This window comes from Chanodichthys erythropterus, chromosome 2, assembly GCF_024489055.1.
Source record: "Chanodichthys erythropterus isolate Z2021 chromosome 2, ASM2448905v1, whole genome shotgun sequence".
Classification (NCBI taxonomy): Eukaryota; Metazoa; Chordata; class Actinopteri; order Cypriniformes; family Xenocyprididae; genus Chanodichthys; species Chanodichthys erythropterus.
In genome coordinates, this window is record NC_090222.1 from 34,783,950 (window position 1) to 34,805,932 (window position 21,983).

The 21,983-nt window shown below is 35.9% G+C and overlaps 1 protein-coding gene across 1 annotated transcript in view; it reads left to right on the forward strand.

Annotated features, from left to right (window-relative positions):
- Positions 1–21,641, forward strand: part of mtmr11 (myotubularin related protein 11) — a 43,036-nt gene extending 21,395 nt beyond the window's left edge. Inside the window, exons 8-17 of the mRNA XM_067410787.1 lie at positions 702–789; positions 2,107–2,195; positions 2,292–2,416; positions 7,753–7,831; positions 8,703–8,773; positions 9,748–9,920; positions 12,245–12,415; positions 12,811–13,026; positions 15,503–15,802; positions 18,048–21,641. Of these exons, the coding sequence (XP_067266888.1) occupies positions 702–789; positions 2,107–2,195; positions 2,292–2,416; positions 7,753–7,831; positions 8,703–8,773; positions 9,748–9,920; positions 12,245–12,415; positions 12,811–13,026; positions 15,503–15,802; positions 18,048–18,467 (1,732 nt within the window). The 3' untranslated portion in view covers positions 18,468–21,641. The remainder of the gene's footprint in view (positions 1–701; positions 790–2,106; positions 2,196–2,291; positions 2,417–7,752; positions 7,832–8,702; positions 8,774–9,747; positions 9,921–12,244; positions 12,416–12,810; positions 13,027–15,502; positions 15,803–18,047) is intronic.
- The last annotated feature ends 342 nt before the right edge of the window (positions 21,642–21,983 follow it).

Consider the following 21,983-nt stretch of genomic DNA (forward strand, 5'->3'; position numbering starts at 1 on the left):
AAAACCTGTAGCTGTATTTTACTCATTTTTTTGTCAAATAATTTAGTCAGATAAGTACATTAACCAAGTCGCCTCATATTTAAAATATTTAAAAATATATTACATTTTTTCATCATATTTTTTTAATGGTTTAATTGAACTTATAGGGTCATTAAAAACAAATCCCGAATACAATTCCCTCACTTTTGTCAACTACTGTAGTTACATATTGCATGCTTATCCAAATGCTTTATACACTTTTAAGTTGAAGTTTGGGGTCAATCATTTTATTTTATTTTAATTTTTTTTGTAAAGAAATAAATACTTTCATTGAGCGAGGATGCATTAAATTGATCAGAAGTGTCAGAAAAGACACTTATAAAGTTACAAAAGATTCTATTCATCAAAGTATCCTGAAAAAAAATGTAAATGAGTTCTTGAGCAAAAGAAATGGTTCTTGAGCATCAAATAAGTATATTAGAATGATTTCTGAAGGATCATGTGACACTGAAGACTGGAGTAATGATGCTGAAAATTCAGCTTTGCATTTTAAAATACATTAAAGTAGACAACAGTTATTATCTTAAGTCTATATCTATTTGTGCCTGCAAGTACAGTGAGCTCACCACATAATATCATGTTTGCACAAGCGTGTCCAATCATAATCACATCATGTTCCATGTGGAAACTGCTCACACTTTTTTCCTTCTGTGTTCTTCTAGTCTGCCCAGATTCAATGTGGTTCCTCAGAGGGTCCTAGACACAGAGCTCAAGAAAACATTTGCCCACTTCAATGAGGGACGCATCCCAGTGAGTTCATTCTGACATCCCAACCCTTTTAAACACAACATGAAATTAAATGTGACATTATTTACTTCTTCGAATTGAATGTTTCAAAATGGAATGTTCCTAACTTTTGTTTTCATAATACTTTATATTGTTATCATAATCAGAATGTAAATATTTTCTACCAAGGCTGCAGAGCTGGGCAAAATTATATTAACTTAAGTCCATGCTGTTAATTTTTCTTGGAACACAAAAGGGAACACACACACACAAAAAAAGCTCTTTTCCGTACATAGACAGTTTATAAAGAGTTAGTCTGTCAAGCTTCAAAAAAAGACATAAAATCACCATAAAATGAGTACATATGACTTAAAGTCACAATATATAAATTTTCGCTAGAGGTTGCTTATTCAAAACAAAGGCGTAGCTTGATGATGCCTTGATTTCGTGGAATCATGGGAGGTGTTGTCTTCACGTCTACAGTCAGTGGAAAAGAATTGGGGCGGGATGCAGAAATCATGTTCATGGATGAGATTATTAATGCTACTGTAGTATGAAGCAGAGCAGGGCCGAGGGCTGTGCGAGCAGAAACCAGGCCGCCGGAGTGATTGCTAATGAGAGACGAGTGCGACACATTATTATATTTTATTATGCCGTAGTTGCTTCTTCCAGTCAAGCGTATGTGGGGTAAAGCAGCGCTGTTTTACCATATTAGATACATTTTATGTGTTGAAAGTTGTTATAATGCTACTCTGCGTTCACTCGGCGGCTACTATGTATAGAGCAGTAAGCTAGATCGATACTAGGCATGGTAAAACATGGTACTCGCTCTAAATCAAGAAAATGAGATTTAAACAATAAGACTTACTGTGTTGAGCTATATAACATGATTAGTTTTCTGTTGATGAATGTATTCTCCTGTCTAATAAAACACATAATATAGTAAAGCGTCTTTGGTGCTTCCGTGGTTTATACAAAAATAAAACCAGACATCAACGCGGGTATGAGGTCATTCATTGATAGGCGACGCCTGGATAAAATTGCTTATTTCTTTGAATTTAAACATTCTTGGAAACATTTGGGATAATGTAAGTGCACAAGTAAACAAAATATATAACATTGTTCTAGTGGCTTTTGGATATTTTAATCCACAAATCGTACATATTGTGCCTTTTAAGACTTCTGATGTCATACGATAGCTTTGTGTGTGAACATTTATCTTCAGGGTGAGCTGTTTAATATGGCACAGCTTGGTCTACTGAATGTCAAATGTTTTTTGTTTTTTTTTTTAATATTGAAGCATATTTTATCATTTCTAATAAATAATTGAACTCCCTTCAGCGATGGTGCTGGCGACATCCACGCGGCAGCGACTTACTACGAATGGCCAGCTTCCAAAATAACATCTACCATGAGAAGGACGACATCAGGTTTGTCATTTTATTTTTTCAAGATAAAGCAGACATCCCTTAGCAGCAGTCAAGCATTCATCGATAAACAGAGCCGTTGTTGTCTGTGATCTTCAGGAACCTGGAGTTGGTGCTCTTTGGCGGACAGCAGCTGTGTGTGATTGTGGATCTGGGAGAGGAAATGCCGTCACCTGCAGATATCCAACTGGCTCACACAAGACTCCGGAGTCTTTGTCTAGGCGGTCAGTACTTTTAATTGATTTTTGATGACTTGATGATACCCTGATGCAAAGGCCAGATTTAATTTCCAAACTGGTTTATGCTGGTTGTTGCTGTTCGACCTTGGTGATGCTGTCCAGGCAGGCTTGATGGGTCCAGCAGCACATCAGCATCTAAAACAGGGTATTTTAAAGGAGTCCTATTATGTTTTTTACATAATCAACATTCTATGATTGTTGGGGTGGGGGAGACCTGGTTGAATTGTGTTAGCAGTAGAGGTGTGACGAGACGAGACACAAGGGAGCCGCTTTCAAAATGCAGGGTTTTGAAATCACGCTGAGCGCGCATTCTACAAAATAAGACATTTGTCTGACGTATAGGCTCTGTTGTGCAATGAATTCTACGCCATGGACTTGTCGGTCATCTCACCACTTACTCTCGTCACGTGAACAGTGAACTCTGATTCCTGCAGCACTACGTACGATTCTGCAGCTCATGTTGGATAAGCTGGATGGGATTGAAGCAATCATTATTTCTATAAAAAGCAAAATGACAGTGGAGGTGTAATGTAAACGTAGCGTTGGCATATTCTATCCAAATTTCACCGTCACACTCCATCATGGCATTATCGCCTCGATATTATCACCTCGACGAAAAATCTCATCACATTTTAATCTCGCGGCATGAGATCTCATCACACTCCTAGTTAGTAGTGTGTTCAAACTCACAGTTATGGTAAGGGGTGTGACCTTTCCCAAACACACTTGAAGCAGTTTGACCAATCACAACACACTGGTCCAGCTGGCCAATCAGAACACCTTGCGCTTTTCAGAAGGAGAGTTTTTGAAGCATGAAAACCTATTCTAGAAGATACCAAACACAAAATCAAGACTTTGTAAAAGGGCATAATATGACCTGTTTTAAAGGATGTGCAGTGTCACCCACTAGGTGGTTTCTACCGCTACCTCATAACTCTATTTTAGTCACAAGCCACTTCCTCTATTCTACTCAACTCCTGTAAAAGGTTTACCTTTAAAATTCAGGAGGAGTCAGGTAGGCGTATAATATTCTATTCTTCGATTATATTATTTCAGTGTCTACTCTGGTCACCACCTTTTAACCTATGATCCAGATAACAACCACACCTTCCATTCAGTGCACCCTCAGAGGACAGCTATGCCCTTCTTATGCACTCTGTTGCAACTGGTTAGCAACTTTGACCGACTTTGTAAAGTCTGTCAGGATATCGCTATAAAAATCTATCTTTTTTAGACATTCATCTCATGATACCCCAAAATGGATTACTCTACAGCAATGAACAGACTGAAACAATACTATCAGAGTTTGAGAGCAGTCATCATTCTCATTTTATTATTTCTTGTAGAGGTGAAAGCTAAATACACCACTCTATGCCAGCTAAGCTGGAATTTCCATGGGCCAGAATACACAATTACATCTTAAAGCTTACCCTCTCCTTTACTCAGTATATGTAGAGTTCAGATCATATGCAAAAGCTAAATGCCACCTCAGTCAAAAATGAGATAATGATATTGAGTGAATGCTCTCTGTATATGAGAACATAATATACGTTCATCAAATACTTTTGCTTCAAATCCACTAAATCCCAGCATCAGCCCATTCAGAAATACCAGTTCGTTGGCAGAAACCGCTAAACGGCACTTCCCTTTGTCAGCAAAAGCCTCTAAGTCCACAGAAGAACGCATAGGAAGACGCAAATCGAAATGATGGTGGTTATGAGCATGATTTTATCATGTTTTGTCCATCGTTACAGTGGCAATGACAGGAGCAAGCAACTCACGAGCAAGTAAACACAACAGTGTTGTCTTGTTGTTCAAAGAGGTGGACTTAGACAATCTATTGACTAAAGTGACATTTTTTGAAATAAGGCATTTCAATAACTGACTAATAACTTTTCACTGCCATTAAAGTGAAATTACTGAACCTAAACATATGAGCCTGGTAAAAAAAATGTCCATTTAAAGCTGCAGTCTGTAACTTTTTTTGGTTAAAAACTTTTTTTTGAGAAAGTACATAACCAACCAGTGTTCAAAACTATCCCCTTATCTTAGCTCGATTCATAACCGTAAGCTTGTAATAATGTTTTCTAATTCAAGTGGTACTGGTAGGTTTCCACAGGAAATTTGAGCATGCCGCCGTTCAGCTTTGCTTCATTATGTCACGTCTTGTTACTTATTCAGGTGACATTTTCTGGTGAAAATTCAAATTTTGGCCATATTTCCGAGACTACAATCTGTAATGTCCGACTGACAGCCACACATTCCCCTCAAAACATTAGATTCATGCTGATGCACAACCCACATAAAGATAATTCTGCAAATAACTGCAATTGCAGGTTTCAAACAGAGATGGCGACAAAGAGGCAAAAAATTACGGACTGCAGCTTTAAAAGAAAACATGTCAGACAGACTTAACCCTCTACTGCATAGTGTTGCCATATGGCAACATACTCTTTGTGTTCATTTCCCTGCCACTGCCTCTTTAGTTTAGCCAATGATGTGCTTTGGTTAAGTCACATGGCATGCAATTTTTTTTCTGTGGCGCGATTTCTGACAGACTGCCGTCTCTAGTCGGTAGTTGCTGAAAGCAAACTAAAACGTCAGTAAGAAACAAGGACCCGCCCATGTCACATTCACAGAAAAATTGTTAACATCATCTCAGATAAGTTATGATGACATATTCACCACTCAAAAAAGTTATGAAATTAGTATTATAGTTTTATTTATTTGTTAAATCGATAAAATGTCTGTGTTGCCATATGGCAACACTGTGCAATGATGGAATGACATTATTGTAATAGGTTAGCTAGCTAGCAAAGGCCAGCTGCAGTCTGTTAAGCTGTAACAATAACAACATTAATGCTAGTGATATAATGTTGATTAGTCATATGTTAAGGACTGCCACTGGCCTACCATGGTGTCTCAAAAAGACAGGTGCAAGTGGCTGTAAGTGTGTTGTTAGGGTAAAGTGCACCAAATGTGTGTACATGTGTCTCACCTCAGAAAAAAAAAAATGCTTTTTGAAGTTTCGTACAGAAAAAAAGGTGAAGTTTCAAGGATTATGGGGGGTTCATGTTCATAACCTTCCTCTCATAAGATTGCGTAATGTTGAATTTTCATGAACTGCAATGTTTTTGGTTTTATGTCAAGGTTTTATGATACATAATGAACAGTATTAGATTTGTTTTTAACTGTCTGCATTTGCAATTTAAATAATATTCACAAAAAAACGTAATGAAATTCAAAGAATATAAAGCATTATTCAGCAAAAGAGAATGGAATAAATAAAAGCCACAGATGTTGGAAAATAAGTATAAGGTATTGTTTATAATTACTGCTAAAGCTTATAATAGCACCAATTGATTCAATACAAACAACATTTCTGAGGAAAAATATTAACTATATACACTTACACTTATTCTAAGTTATTTCCCCTATTGTACGTTGTTGCCATATGGCAACATATCATAAAGTACCTTAAAATAATATTTTTTTTCCAAACTTTTTTTTACAGCACTTCAAGTTAAGCCATTCTAAGAAAAGAAAAAGAGTCATATTTTTTTCTATAGATTTATCATAATGCGTGCGGTAGAGGGTTAAAGGTTTTTGCATCTGAACTCTTCATATGTGTCTTCTGTGATCTTCTGAAGTTGTGGTCTGTAGCTGGCTTCCTCTTGCTGTTTGCTTAAATGCTCTCTCTCTCAAAAAGATCATCCACACAGAGAGCTCTAAAGGCCCCCCTTTTATAATAATCACTATTGATGCACACTATCTCTACTTTTACATACATGTTGCTTCTACATAACAATTTGTACACTACATATACATTAACATATTTCCTGCTTGCATTAATTGTTACATTATTTGCATCAATTGCTCTGTTTACAAGCATCAACACATTTCTTGCTTGTGTCAATGGCATTAGCAATACACACATTTTTTTTTTTTTTTTTTTTGTAAATTTTATCAGATTTCTACCTTTCTAGACATTTCATTCCTAACTGTCTTCATATTTAGCAGTTACACACAACAAAGCTCTTGTCCCCCAGAACCCATGTTCACCCACACAAATAATGTGATGTACGTCATCTTTACAGGATGTGGTTTACACGTGTGTGTTTTTGTCACCGTATGTAAACTTCATCCTGGCCCCTAGAGAATCTCCAAGATCTTTGATCAATTAGATCTTTATCTAATTGTCTGGAAGAGAATGCTCCATTTCTTTTGACAAGGAATAATCCACCCAAAAATGAATATTTCTTCTCGTCACACCCAAACTAAGACGATTAGTTTTTTTCTAAAATGTCTTTCGTCATTTGTGGTTAAATGTTGTGACTTTGTGCAACAGCTGTTTTGAGACTGGGAGACTTGTGTGCGGATCTGAAGATTTTGTGTACAAAGGTCAAGAGCTTCTATTGTTTGAAAAGATAAATTTTAGTCTTACAGAGATACAGTCTTGTTGTTTTGTCTGGCTTCACATTCCTCCTGCGGTTGAACCCACACTGGCCCGCAACATTCCTCATAGTGGTGCGAGTTCAAAGAGCAGCTCGCCCAGTCCCACCACAGACTTTTGTTTCTCCACATTTTTCTTGAATGCGCTGCATTTTTGCATAGTCTGTTGCATGATACCATAGAATGCTGGAAGATTCCAATTGGTTCTGAGTAGAACGTAGTGATGTGATAGACTGATATTTCAGTCAGGCTGATATTTGGCCGTTGTGAGATTAGCGGTATAGACTGTGCAAGAAGGACAACAAAATGTACGGACATTCTAGTTGCTCATTGAGTTAAAATATATTGGCCAATGTTTTAATTTTTTTTTTTTTTTTCCAGTTTTGAATACATAATGTGTTGGTAAATAAATGTTTAATTTAATTTCAATTTTATATATGCGTTATTTGCTGTAATTAACTTTTGTTATGTGAATTGTGCATTTTTGTTTTGTTGGATTTGTTTGATATAATTATGTAAATTATGTAATATTATGTAAAATGTGCATTTTATATTTATTACATATAATATTATTTATGTTTATATATTTGTCTATTTATTAGCCACATTTGTTGCATTTTTGTTTTGTTGGATTTGATTGATATGATTACATTTTATTTTTATATTTATAATTATTATTTACATTTATTTATTAGCCATATTTGTTGCATTTTTTGTTAGAGTTGTTTGATATAATTTACACATTTTTACATCATAAAATTTAATGATATTTCTATTTATATATTAGCCATTGACCAGTTGTTGACTAATGTTGTTAAATTTACAATGTGCCAGTCAATAAAATTTATTTTCTTCTCTCTGCCCTACAGACATTTCGTCATCTGTATCGGTACCTGATGACAAGTGGCTCTCCACACTTGAAAGCACTCGCTGGCTCGACTATACCAGGTATAAATAAATATATATATATATATTTATTTATATATAAATATATTTTATTTATATATATATATATATATATATATATATATATATATATATATATATATATATATATATATATATATATATATGTATATGTGTGTGTGTGTGTGTGTGACTTTGGACCACAAAACCAGTCATAAGGGTCAATTTTTTGATATTGAGGTTTATACATCATCTAAATAAATAAGCTTTTCATTGATGTATGGTTTGTTAGGATATGACAATATTTGACAGAGATACAACTATTTTAAAAATGAAAGTTGAAAGTTGTCCAAATGAAGTCCTTAGCAATGCATATCTACTCACAAAAGTAATTTTTTAATATATTTACGGTAGGAAATATCTTCATGGAACATGATCTTTAGTTAATATCCTAATGATTTTTGGCATAAAAGAAAAGTCGATAATTTTGACCCATACAGTGTATTGTTGGCTATTGTTACAAATATACCCATGTGACTTCAGACTGGTTTTGTTGTCCAGTGGTCACATATGTGCATGAATATAAATTTAAACCATATCACACTTTGGGTGCATCATGAAGAAATGTTCTCTCATCTATTCTTGACAGCAGTTGTTCTCTGACTATCATATCACTATTACTATTTCTGCACTGTACAGTATGCATACTATGGACAGCATGTGAATCTCGTCTATGCTAGAAGACCTACACTTCATTTGCTAAAATGCACTGTATGCAAAAGAGCATACTGCATCCTACAATGCAATGCACTAAATTTGAACTTTTATTTCCGTATTTGATGTTGCTTTATCGGTGAATCACACTGTCTGTGTGCTTTAACCCGCTGTGTTTGATGTACTTGTGTTTCCACAGGTGCTGTCTGAGAAAAGCGGCAGAGGTCGCTTGTTTGCTCAGAGGAGGTCACATGACTGTTGTTCTCCAAGGTTAGTCACACTGATCATTAACGGTCACCTGACCCGACTCTGAACTTTGCACCCCACTAGCACACAATGACTTGTGTGTCCTTACTGTTTACACACATACAACAAAATCCAATATGTGCTGAATATCAGTGAGAAAAACAGAAATTAATATAACATTTGGCCTTTGAGTGTGCACTACTGTTCAAACGTGTTTTAAAGAGGCCATATTATGCCCTTTTGCAAAGTCTAGATTTTGTTTTTGGGGTCTACTAGAATAGGTTTTCATGTTTGAATGTTCAGTAAACATGATTTTTCTCATATTTTACAGTGTTGCGGCACCTCTGTTCTGAGTCTGTCAGTAACGCTCTGTTTAGTTCCTGTCTCTATGAAGCCTCTCCTTCCAAAAAAAAAAAAAAGCAATGTGCTCTGTCTTGGTTTTTTTTCATAATGCACTCAATTGCAAATAGTTTTTCAAAGCCAATTTTGATGCTACTTGAAATCTGACCACTAAGTGCACTTCCAAACATCAATAAAGACTGTAGTTTGTAACAATAGGATTTCATCTCTTTTCAACGACACACTCTTAGCAGAAGTTAAAACATACCACACAGTTGTGATTTATTCTTTTTCCTAACCCATAAACCAACAAACAGTGACATCTGGCAGTGCCCCTCCATTCTTTAAATTCTCATTTCATTTTACAGTCTTCTAAAATGTTTGTTTTTCTCCACGTGACCCGCAGCTGCCCTCCAATGAACATCAACATTCTGTGTGTCTTGACAACCAATGAATAACTTCAGGAATGAGTTTCTCAGATGAGGCTGACGCACTCATCTATCACTGTAAAAACCTGTTCGCCACATGTGTGCTGAGCAGAGGCACTGAGAAACCACCACGAGAGGGCGATGCAAACCCTTCATCCACTGTTTATATTTTAGGTTTAAATCTGGAGTGTATTGCGAATAATTAGATGTTTTTGCTCTGTGTTTCCTCAGAGCCGGAGGATCGAGACATGAACTGTGTGGTCTGCAGTCTGGTGCAGGTGATGTGTGACCCTCACTGCAGGGCTGTGGCTGGATTCCAGGGCCTGGTTCAGAAAGAATGGATCACGTCCGGACACAAATTCCTCAGCCGGATTAACTACCACCGTGAAAGTGATAAAGAGGAGGTAAAAGAAAGAGAGACGACAAGTTCTGTTCTGAAACGTAGTGATCTACCCACATACATTCAGAGTATTCATATGACAGTGTGAGACAATAGCCCCTTTCACAAAAGCAAACACGTCCCAGGATCGATCTTGGGATGGGGACCTAGTAACATTGCCGGGATCAGTCCTGGAACATGCCCTGTGTGAACAAAAGGCAGGACCAATGCCATAAAGGGTGTGTCGTAGTGATGCCGCTGAAGCTGAGATCATTCGCCAGCTTGTGGAATGGTACGCAATGCGCTAGTTTATGTTCGATTCAGAAAAAATATGCACAAGCATGGTTTCTCAAGAGAGAAATCGCAGATCATAAAGAAACTTAAGATTCTGCGGGGACATTACATGTCACATCCTGATGTTGCATGTCTTTATGGGATCTTTACGGGATGTGTATACATGGAAAGATTCCAGAAAATCACTGTCATTGTGAATAAACCAAATTTAAATGATCCTGGGACAAATCCCAGGACACATTATCCATGTATTTTCTGGAATCTCTGTAAAAGTGGCTTATGTAGACAACTGTAGACAAAAAAAATTGGGGTCGGTAAGATTTTTTAATTTTTTTGAATGTAGTCTCTTATGCTCGCCAAGGCTGCAAATAACAGAAGGGGGGAAAAACAGTAATATTGTGAAATATTATTACAATTTAAGATAACTGTTTTCTATTTGAATATATTTTAAAGCTTAATTTATTCCTGTGATGTCAAATTTTCAGCATCATTACTCCAGTCTTCAGTGTCACATGATCCTTCAGAAATCATTCTAATATGCTGATTTGCTGCTCAATAAACATTTCTTCTTCTTCTTCTTCTTATTATTATTATTATTATCATCAATGTTGAAAACAGTTGTGCTGCCTAATATTTTTGTATGGAAACCGTGATACATTTTTTCAGGATTTCTTGATGAATAGAAAGTTCAAAAGAACAACATTTATTGGAAATATGACTCTTTTGAAACATTATAAATGTCTTTACTGTCACTTTTAATCAATTTAATGCATCCTTGTTGAAAGAGTATTCATTTCATTCAACAAAATATTTTACCGACCCCAAACTTTTGAACAGTAATTACAGGGTGTTCCAAATCAAATATCACATATAAATTTCAGTTCCAATTTCAGAATACTGTCTTAAAAGACAGCTGCCTATGTAGGCAGGAAGACAGAAAGGCAGATCACTAGGTTTTGGACAGAGCCAGAAGATCCATTGTTTCAGCAAATCCCTGTTAATTGTCACATTCCTTTCTTTCAATGTTCTGGCCCAAATGAACCTCATAACAACGAAACAGTTCAACAAACTGATGAAATATGATGCAAAATTAATTATAGTGTACTAAGCACAAAAAAATACAGTACACACCCAAATATGGGTGGAAGTGTATTTTTAAGTCTCTGTTGAATCTTGAATACTGAAATATAAATATATGAAATATATATATTTCCCTCAAATCCATCTACCTTCTTGAATGGCACTGCCTTATCTACAGAGCATGCATGTGATTTTGATAACACTTAATAATAAAAGGTCCATTAGTTAATACATTAAAGGGTTAGTTCACCCAAAAATGAAAATTATGTAATTAATGACTCTCATTGTCATTCCAAACCCGTAAGACCTCCGTTCATCTTCAGAACACATTTTAAGATATTTTAGATTTAGTCCGAGAGCTTTCTGTCCCTCCATTGTAAATGTATGTACGGTATACTGTCCATGTCCAGAAAGGTAATAAAAACATCATCAAAGTAGTCCATGTGACATCAGTGGGTTAGTTAGAATTTGTTGAAGCATCGAAAATACATTTTGGTCCAAAAATAACAAAAACTACGACTTTATTCAGCATTGTCTTCTCTTCCGGAATCCTTTCCATTGAATCGATTCCATTGAATCCTTTCATCTGTTGGCATTGGTGTCCAATAATTGATATAAACAGATAAAAATTTTAATTTTAATCATATATTAATAAATGATGAATTTAACATTTAAGATTAATAAATGCTTTAGAAGTATTCCATTTGTTTTATTTCGTTGTTAGTTCATGTTAACTGTGTGCATGTTAAAGTCAAAATTGACAATTCTCATTTATTTATGGAAAATTGCAGTATTTATTATAAATTATTTATCTGTGCGCATCTTCTTCTTTTTTTAATTCATGTGGTCTTTTATCAAAATAACTTCCCCTCCCTCTCTCAGCGATATCTCTGATGACATTCTTACTGGTGTGAGGACGGGGCAAACTGTGGGTAACCTAAATGGGTTGTATAATCTACCTTTTCCCTCCGGCAGGCCCCTGTGTTCCTGCTGTTTCTGGACTGTGTTTGGCAGCTGTGGGCGCAGTATCCCGCACGCTTCCAGCTTACTGAAGACTACCTGCTGGCGCTGCATGACAGCGTTCACCTTCCACTCTTCAGCAGCTTCCTGGCCAACAGTCAGAGGGAGAGATGCCGCCGTTCACAGGTATTTGTGCAAATAGTTTCACAACACATGTCAAAAAGCTGCAAATTACATTAGATCTATTAAAAGCAGCAATATCTTTGCTTGTTGTGCTTTGCATCACCCTTAATGGGTTAATTTTACAATAAAGCATCTTACGTTTGTACATGATCCTCCTTTTGCATGCCTACTTGCCAAATACATACACTACCATTAAAAAGGTCGTATATTTGCAATAATTATCTAGTTATTATTTTAGAATTTGAGAGAAAGAAAGAAAACATTGAGTGATGCAAAGACTGAACTAACTATTAGAAAACAGTTGTCACTGTAAAGCCTAACTATTTTCTGTTTATTAGATGCTCTTTTGATCATTAAGTATTGCATATTTCTGTGCTGTATTACAAATTTCTTCGCAGCATCTTCCCCAGAGCTACACCCCAGTAAACGGCCTAAGGGAATTGCCCATGGGTGCCCCGGAGGAGCCGGTAGACCCACCTTTCCCCCCTGTGTGGGACTGGGCCCTGCAGTACAGCAGCCAGAGACGAGCCCGCTTCACCCAACCCGTGTCACAGCCCGCCTGTCCTCCACCCGTCCTCAACGGAAACCTCAACACCAACCTGGACCGCAGCTGGGTAAGATTTATCTGCCGTGAGGACAATGTTAGCAGTCACATTTCAGCAATGATACATTCCTCCTGTGTAGGAATAGGCATGTTGTTGCACAGTGGGGTAACACTTTACTTGAAGGGGTGTGCATAAGACTGACATGACACCTTCATAATCATGACATGACACATGTCATGAATATGAAGGAGGTTTTATGCATGTTTATGACAACTGTCATTAAGTGTCATTCGCTCACTTATGTCATTTTTAATGCAAAGATAACATTGTTTGAGATATCTTTGTTACGACAACTTGATATAAACCAATACATCATAACCTGTCTGTGTCTTTGTCGTGACAACTTGACATCATTTAGCTTTATGGGTTAACATTATGTTAAACTGTCATGTGGTTGGTTTTGACATTGGCTGTCATGAGGCCATTATAATAGTGTCATGAATATGTATCTTGACCTCAACTACAGTGGTACAAATTGAACTTGTCATTAAAATGTCATTAAGTGACAATACTCTGACAAATAATTTTATAACCGCGTCATGAATATTTTTCATTTAATGTTTTTTTTTTTTTTAAGTTTCCTCCAACAGAAGGTCAGATAATAGACAATTTCAAATTTCTTAAAAAAGATGACACTGCTCTAAAATAATGGTAACACTTTATTTTAGGGTCTTTTAACTAGTTGTTTATTACTATTAGCATGCATATTACTACAATATTGACTATTTATTAGTAATTAATAAGCACATATTAATGCCTTATTCTGCATGACCTTATTCTAGATTCTTAATCCTACCCAATACCTAAACTTAACAATTAACTATAATAAGCAGTAAATTAACAGTTTATTGAGGGAAAAGTCATAGTTAATAGTTTATATGCGTGTTCCCTATACTGAAGTGTTACCAAAATAATGTAATGTAATGTTAACCCATAAAGCAAAGTAGTTCCTTAAGTTTGATAATTGATCTGCTATGTTATGTTTATGACAGGTTATGATGTATTGGTTTATGTCAAGTTGTCGTAACAAAGACATCTCAAACAATGTCATCTTTGCATTAAAAATGACATAAGTGAGCGAATGACACTTAATGGCAGTTGTCATAAACATGCATAAAACCTCCTTCATGTGTCATGTCATGATTTTGAAGGTGTCATGTCAGTTTTATGCACACCCCTTCAAGTAAAGTGTTACCCACAGTGGTTAAAGGTCTGGGCTGTTAACCAAAAGGTTGTAGGTTTGAATCCTTCTAGAAGCAATCTTAACTTAACTAAAGGCAGTTAAAAGCATAGTTCACTTTAAAATGAAAATGTTGTCGTCATTTATTCACCCCCATGCCATTTGGATCATGTTTTATTTTCTGTGAAAAAAATAAGGTGATCTGGTTCCATACAAAAAAGTCAATGATTATTTATGAGGCCAGTCGTCAAAAGGCTTATGAACTACAGTATATTCCATATCTTAAAGAAAATCACATGATAGCTGTGTGCAAGTGACAAGCTGGTTTAGCTTTCAAATCTCATTTGCAGTCACGTATAGCCTAGTGCACAGCATATAAAGACACTTTTTAAAAGAAATAAAACACAAATGAGATTTAAGTGCAATGTTGGAAGTGCAATATCATTCAAAAGTTTTATTTTTTGCTGAATAATGCTAAAAAAAAGAAAAAAGCAATAAGTAATGTAATAATGTAAGTAATAAACATATTAGAATGATTTCTGAAGGATCATGTGACACTGAAGACTGGAGTAATGATGCTGAAAATTCAGCTTTGATCACAGGAATAAATTACATTTTAAAATATAATCAAATAGAAGACAGCTATTTAAAATTGTAATAATATTTCACAACATTACTGTTTTTACTGTATTTTTGATCAAATAAAAATATGGAAGCCTTGGTGAGCTTAAGAGACTTCTTTCTAATACGTTAATAAATATTAATGACCCCAAACATTTGAATGTGTTTCACAGAAGACAATAATGCATAATAAATGAGGGTCAGAATCACATGATCACTGTAAAGCTGCTTTGAAACAATCTGCATTGTATAAATCGCTATAAAAATAAAGGTGACTTGACTTGACATGAAGATGATAAAACGATGAAGACTTTTCATATTTAGTTATAGTTATTCCTTTTAATCTCAAGTTTTCCTAGAGGGATTGTCCCTGTAATAAGTGCACTGTAAATGTATCTGTATGATTACTCTCTTCCACCTTCCTTTATATAGAGGAACAATATTGAATAGGGAATTGATAGTACAGGACAGAGAAATTAATTATCACATAATAGGCATTGCTTGTGTCAAGTTAATGATCATTGATTCATGTTTTCTGGGCTGCCCTAGATGGCTGGAAATCAAAAGGCAGGCTCTTTAAAAAGGAGGCCAACTAATAAACCTGTGCCAAAATTAGTTCATTTTTCTAATTGGGCTGTCAACTGAGTGTACCACTTCATTATCCCCTCTCTCTTTCTCTCTCAGCACAATGATGGACTGCCAGGTTCTGTGTTCCTGCTGTCCCGTAGCACATTCTCCCATCCCTCCAATCTGCTCCCCTGGAGGAGCGGCAACTCCGGCTCTTACTGGAAGAGCCACCGCAGGGCTCCTTCCTCTGAGAGTCTGTCTGGACTCGAACGTCTCATCAGAGCCTGTTCGCTGTCTGAACCCTCGGAGAACAGCACAACCCTCCACGATCCATACGAGCCCCTGCTGCCCCTGCTCTTAGGGCCCTGTGTCAGAGTATGGAGGGGCTGTTATTTACGGGGCGCGCTACATGCTCAGGTACACTGTGAGGGTGTTCATTTTTAGGATGTGACCAGACAAAGTTATTTGTTGGGTTATGAATTTAATGTACACAAATAATGAAAATACAGTGAAAAGATATGGATGGATGGATGGATGGATGGATGGATGGATGGATGGATGGATGGATGGATGGATGGATGGGTGGATGGGTGGACGGACAGACAGATATATGGATGGATGGATGGACGGATAGATAGATAGACAGACAGACAGACAAACAGATAGATAGACAGTTTGATAGATAGACAGACAGTTGCATAGATAGACGGACGGACAGATGGATGGACAGATGGACTGACTGACAGATGGACGAACAGAATGATAGATAGATAGATAGATAGATAGATAGATAGATAGATAGATAGATAGATAGATAGATAGATAGATAGATGGACAGATAGATGGACAGATAGATGGACAGATAGATGGACAGATAGATGGAATGATAGATGGAATGATGGACAGATAGATAGATAGATAGATAGATAGATAGATAGATAGATAGATAGATAGATAGATAGATAGATAGATAGATAGATAGATAGATAGATAGATAGATAGATAGATAGATAGATAGATAGATAGATAGACGGACAGAATAGATAGATAGATAAACAGATGGATAGATAAATGGATGGATAGATGGACAGACAAATGGATGGATGGATGGACGGACAGACAGACAGACAGACAGACAGACGGATAGATAGATAGATAGATAGATAGATAGATAGATAGATAGATAGATAGATAGATAGATAGATAGATAGATAGATAGATAGATAGACCAATGGATAGACAGATGAATGGACAAAAACCAATAGATAGACAGACAGATGGACAGATATATGGATGGATGGATGGACAGATAGATAGATAGATAGATAGACAGACAGACAAACCGATAGACTGATGGATAGACAGACAGTTGGATAGATAGACGGACGGACGGACGGATGGATGGATGGATGGACTGAAAGATAGATAGATAGACGGATGGACGGACGGATGGATGGATGGACGGATGGACGGACGGACGGACGGACGGACGGACGGATGGATGGATGGATGGATGGATGGATGGATGGACAGATAGATAGATAGATAGATAGATAGATAGATAGATAGATAGATAGATAGATAGATAGATAGATAGATAGATAGATAGATAGATAGATAGATAGATAGATAGATAGATAGACAGATTGATGGACAGATTGATGGACAGATTTATGGATGGATGGACTGAAAGATAGATAGATGGATGGACAAACTGGTAGATAGACGGATGGATTGACAGACAAACAGTTGGATAGATAGATGGACAGACGGATAGATAGATAGATAGATAGATAGATAGATAGATAGATAGATAGATAGATAGATAGATAGATAGATAGATAGATAGATAGATAGATAGATAGAATGACAGACAGATAGATAGAATGACAGACAGATAGATAGATAGATAGATAGATAGAATGACAGACAGATAGATAGAATGACAGACAGATAGATAGAATGACAGACAGATAGATAGATAGATAGATAGATAGATAGATAGATAGATAGATAGATAGATAGATAGATAGATAGATAGATAGATAGACAGATTGATGGACAGATTTATGGATGGATGGACTGAAAGATAGATAGATGGATGGACAAACTGGTAGATAGACGGATGGATTGACAGACAAACAGTTGGATAGATAGATGGACAGACGGATAGATAGATAGATAGATAGATAGATAGATAGATAGATAGATAGATAGATAGATAGATAGATAGATAGATAGATAGAATGACAGACAGATAGATAGAATGACAGACAGATAGATAGATAGATAGATAGATAGATAGATAGATAGATAGATAGATAGATAGATAGATAGATAGATAGATAGATAGAATGACAGACAGATAGATAGATAGATAGATAGATAGATAGATAGATAGATAGATAGATAGATAGATAGATAGATAGATAGATAGATAGATAGATAGATAGATAGATAGAATGACAGACAGATAGATAGAATGACAGACAGATAGATAGATAGATAGATAGATAGATAGATAGATAGATAGATAGATAGATAGATAGATAGATAGATAGATAGATAGATAGATAGATAGATAGATAGAGACTCAGGTTGTTAATGGTTTGTGATTATGAGTGATTTTTTTGTAACATCCGTCTCTCTCCACTTCCTGTAGGCTTTCTCACACCCAATGTCTTCCTGCAGTCAGCATCCTTTAGAGCAGCTTTCCTGGGAAGTGCAGCAGCTCCGAGAGAAACTGGCTCAGGCTTCTAACAGACGTCCCGAAAACCAGACTAAAAGACAGGAGCCACGCCGACTGGAGTCCAACCTCAACCAGAATGCCAACAATGGGACCTTCCTCTTCTCCTCTTCCTCTAGAACGTCTCAACAACAGCCGTCACCCAGCCGAGGTGCGGCCCACCCCTCCGTCCCCCCCAGAGCACAGCGGGCAGCATCCGACCCACCCAGGCCTGCACAGAGGAATAACGGCAAGCACACGTTTCTATTCGGCCACCAGCAAGAGCCGCAATCAGGGCAGCGTTACATTCCCTCCTCCAGTGCCAAACTTCCCAAACGCCCAGGAAACACACACTGATCTGTAGGGAGGAAGGAAACGGCACCCTCTGGTGTTTGTGTTCCTAAAGCGATATACTACGGTACAAACAGAAACTCCACTAGAAACATGACATTTATTTACACTACCATTCAAAAGTCTGGAAGATTTCTTCATGTTTTTGAAAGTCTCTTGTACTCACCAAGGCTGCATTTATTTGATTAAAAAGACAGTAATATTGTGAAATAATAATAATACAAAACGTTTATATAACTTAAAATGTAATTTATTCCTGTGATCAAAGCTGAATTTTCAGCATCATTACTCCAGTCTTCAGTGTCACATGATCCTTCAGAAATCATTCTGATATGCTGATTTGCTGCTCAAGAAACATTTATTATTATTATAAATATTGAAAACAGTTGTGCTGCTTCATATTTTTGTGGAAACTGTGACACATTTTTTCCGAATTCTTTGATGAATAAAAGAACAGTATTTATTTGAAACAGTCAAACAGAAACCTTTTGTAATATAAATGTCTTTACTTTTGATTTTAATCAATTTAATGCAACCACGATGAATAAAAGTATTAATTTCTTTAAAAAAAAACAAAAAAACTTTTGAATGGTAGTGTATGTGCATTTGAAAAATGACACTTTTTGTATGAGCAGCTATGTAAGATTTAGCAAAAAAAAAAAAAAAAAAACGCCTAGCAAAAAAACTTCAACAATTTATGACGTGAAATTCTTCCTCTACTGTTTTTTTATGATTTAACTTAAAGGGATAGTTCACCCAAAAATTTGATGAAATTTTGATGTTTATCTGCTTAGCCCCAGCGCATCCAAGATGTAGAATGATGATTTTTAACTCCAACCGTTGCGGTCTGTCAGTCGTATAATGCGTGTTAATGGGAACTCCATCTATAAGAGTCAAAAAACACGCACAGACAATAAGGAGATAAACATCAAATTTTCATTTTTGGGTGAATTATCCCTTTAAGTTTTGGCCAGTGTTTTAAAAGAAAAGTTCACTAATAATAAAGTCTTTAATTTACTCTCATTGTTCTGACCATATAGTGACAGAATTTTCTCTTTTATTAACATTAACTATTCCTTTAGGGAAAACTGAAAAACAGAAGTAGATAGCAATAGTAAACATGTCTGCATGTTGTGTTTGAGGTTCTTGCCAAAATATTGATCTGAATATTGATGACTGTGTGGGTCAAGAAGCAATTCTAGCTTTAAGTAGTTTATGCGCTTTATGTAGCAGTAGTTCATGGTACGGTAGGCTAGTGAAATAGTGATTTGTGTTTCCTCAACCAAAAAAAGCGGGAAAATGGCTGCTATCACGCTAATAATACAACAAAGGAGGTTTGGCAGTTCCCTGAACGGCCACAAGATGGACACAAAATAATCTTCAGCCTCAGTGTTGAATGGAAATGAAGCATTTGGACAGAAACAAAATGCTGTATTGCCTCAATATTCACAAGCAAGGCACAGTGCTGTCCAGTGTGATATGCATTTTTGTATTTTATTAAGTATTAATACAAAATAGGAAAGAAATGGATCAGATGCAACATTGTTGACATTTCAAACATTATTTATATGCTGCCTCTGCCGATTCACTAGATATGTACTGTGTGTTACTTCATCATGAATGTATGGTGATGTGTTTTTATAACCATTTTGTCATGAGAGTGAACTCACTTTGTGTAAAAAGGAAGGCAAAAAAGTAGTGATCACATGTTGAAGGACATTTTATATCCTCATTTTTATATTTTTATCTTCTGCACAATACACTCTCTCTCTCTCTCTCCATTTTGAGTCACTGTGGATTTCCAGCACTACTTCAACATGGTTTTTCATTTCCTGTGGTTTATTTACATGATTTCTTTTGTAAGATTGAGGGATATTCTACAAATTACAGTGTTCAGAACTGCTCTTAAAAGAATAGTTCACCCAAAAATGAAAACGCTGTCATTATTTACTTTGTGTTCTAAGGAAAAAACAACATGAATGTGACTTTTTTCATTTTTAGGATAACTGTTCCTTTCAGTTTTAATGGAAAGAACTCACACACCTCTGTGATGTGGGTTACAAGACAGACCGGTTCTTTGTGAGACTTTTTCCTGAAGAAGCGTTATGCCACAGTGACAACAGTGACATTCCGAAATTGAGAGAGTAGCTCCAGAGGTTTGTGTCCTACTTTTATTTCCCCTACGGGGAAAAGGTGCTGGTAACATTAAAGGGATAGTTCACCCAAAAATGAATATTCTGTTATCATTTACACACCCTCAAGTTGTTCCAAACCTGCAAGAGTTTCTTTCTTCTGTTAAACACAAAAGAAGATATTTTGAAGAATGTCAGTAACCAAACAGTTGATGGGCCCCATTGACTAAAAAAAGTCAATGGGGTCCACCAACTTGAGGGCGAGTTCATGATGACAGAATTTCCATTTTTGAACTAACCCTTTAACATACAGTACCGTGTCGAGATTTCACCTTATTGTTTCACTCTCATATCAGTGATTCAAGAGTTTCAGCAGAAGTGGACTTGAAATATATTGCATCAACATATTTCACAAGACTGAATTTGAGCAAAAATTGATTTGATGGCACAAGAATTGCTTGCATTTAATGAAATGATCCAATGCTTGTGCCTTAAAACTGATTACTGTTGTTTTGTACTTTTCATCCTTGCATCTGTGACAGGGACGAATCATTACTTATTGTCATTTTTTCATTCCTTATTCTTTTGTAACAACCTTTATTGGCGCATTTTAGATAAATAAATGCATCTTATAGTTCTTAACTACAATTTTTTATGTTTTTTCTTAATAATGCTTATTCTGGCTTATTAAAAATATATGACAAATGAGCCCAATAGTTCTGACATGCTCAGATCTTATCAAAATATAGATATTTACAACATGACCACTTTACAACAAGCATTACAACATTTAAAATTCATGAATTGACTTAATAAATAATTGTTTACATCAATGGCACTCATTACAAAAATACTTTTATAGGCCTACAGATAACACTAGAGCTGCACGATTAATCATTAAAGATCACGATCATGAACACCCACGTGACCTTATTCCTAAACGACAAATTTGCGTCTATTAAACCTTTGACAAAATTTCAACCACACAGTATCATTATTTCTGTGTTACAGATATTCAGATAATCACAGAAGTACTGAGATAAGTTTATATTTCAGATATAAACACTGATGTCATTGGTAGCACTTCAAATAACCACTATATCATTGCATTTTTACGCCAGTAGGTGGTGACAAGTGACTTAAAAATGTATTTGTCACTTAATCATTCAAGAAATGCATTTAAAAACACAGATTCATCATGAAACAAGTGAAATATTTATGAGTAAGTCATTGAATCATTCATTCAAACAGATTAAAAAAATTAAAAAAATTAATTCATATTAATGAAACATTTTTAAATAGAGTGCAGTAATTATTTTGTCAGAACATGTTAGTTTGTTTAGTTTTCTGTTCAGAAAATTTGAAACCAAAAAATCGTGATTCTCAATTT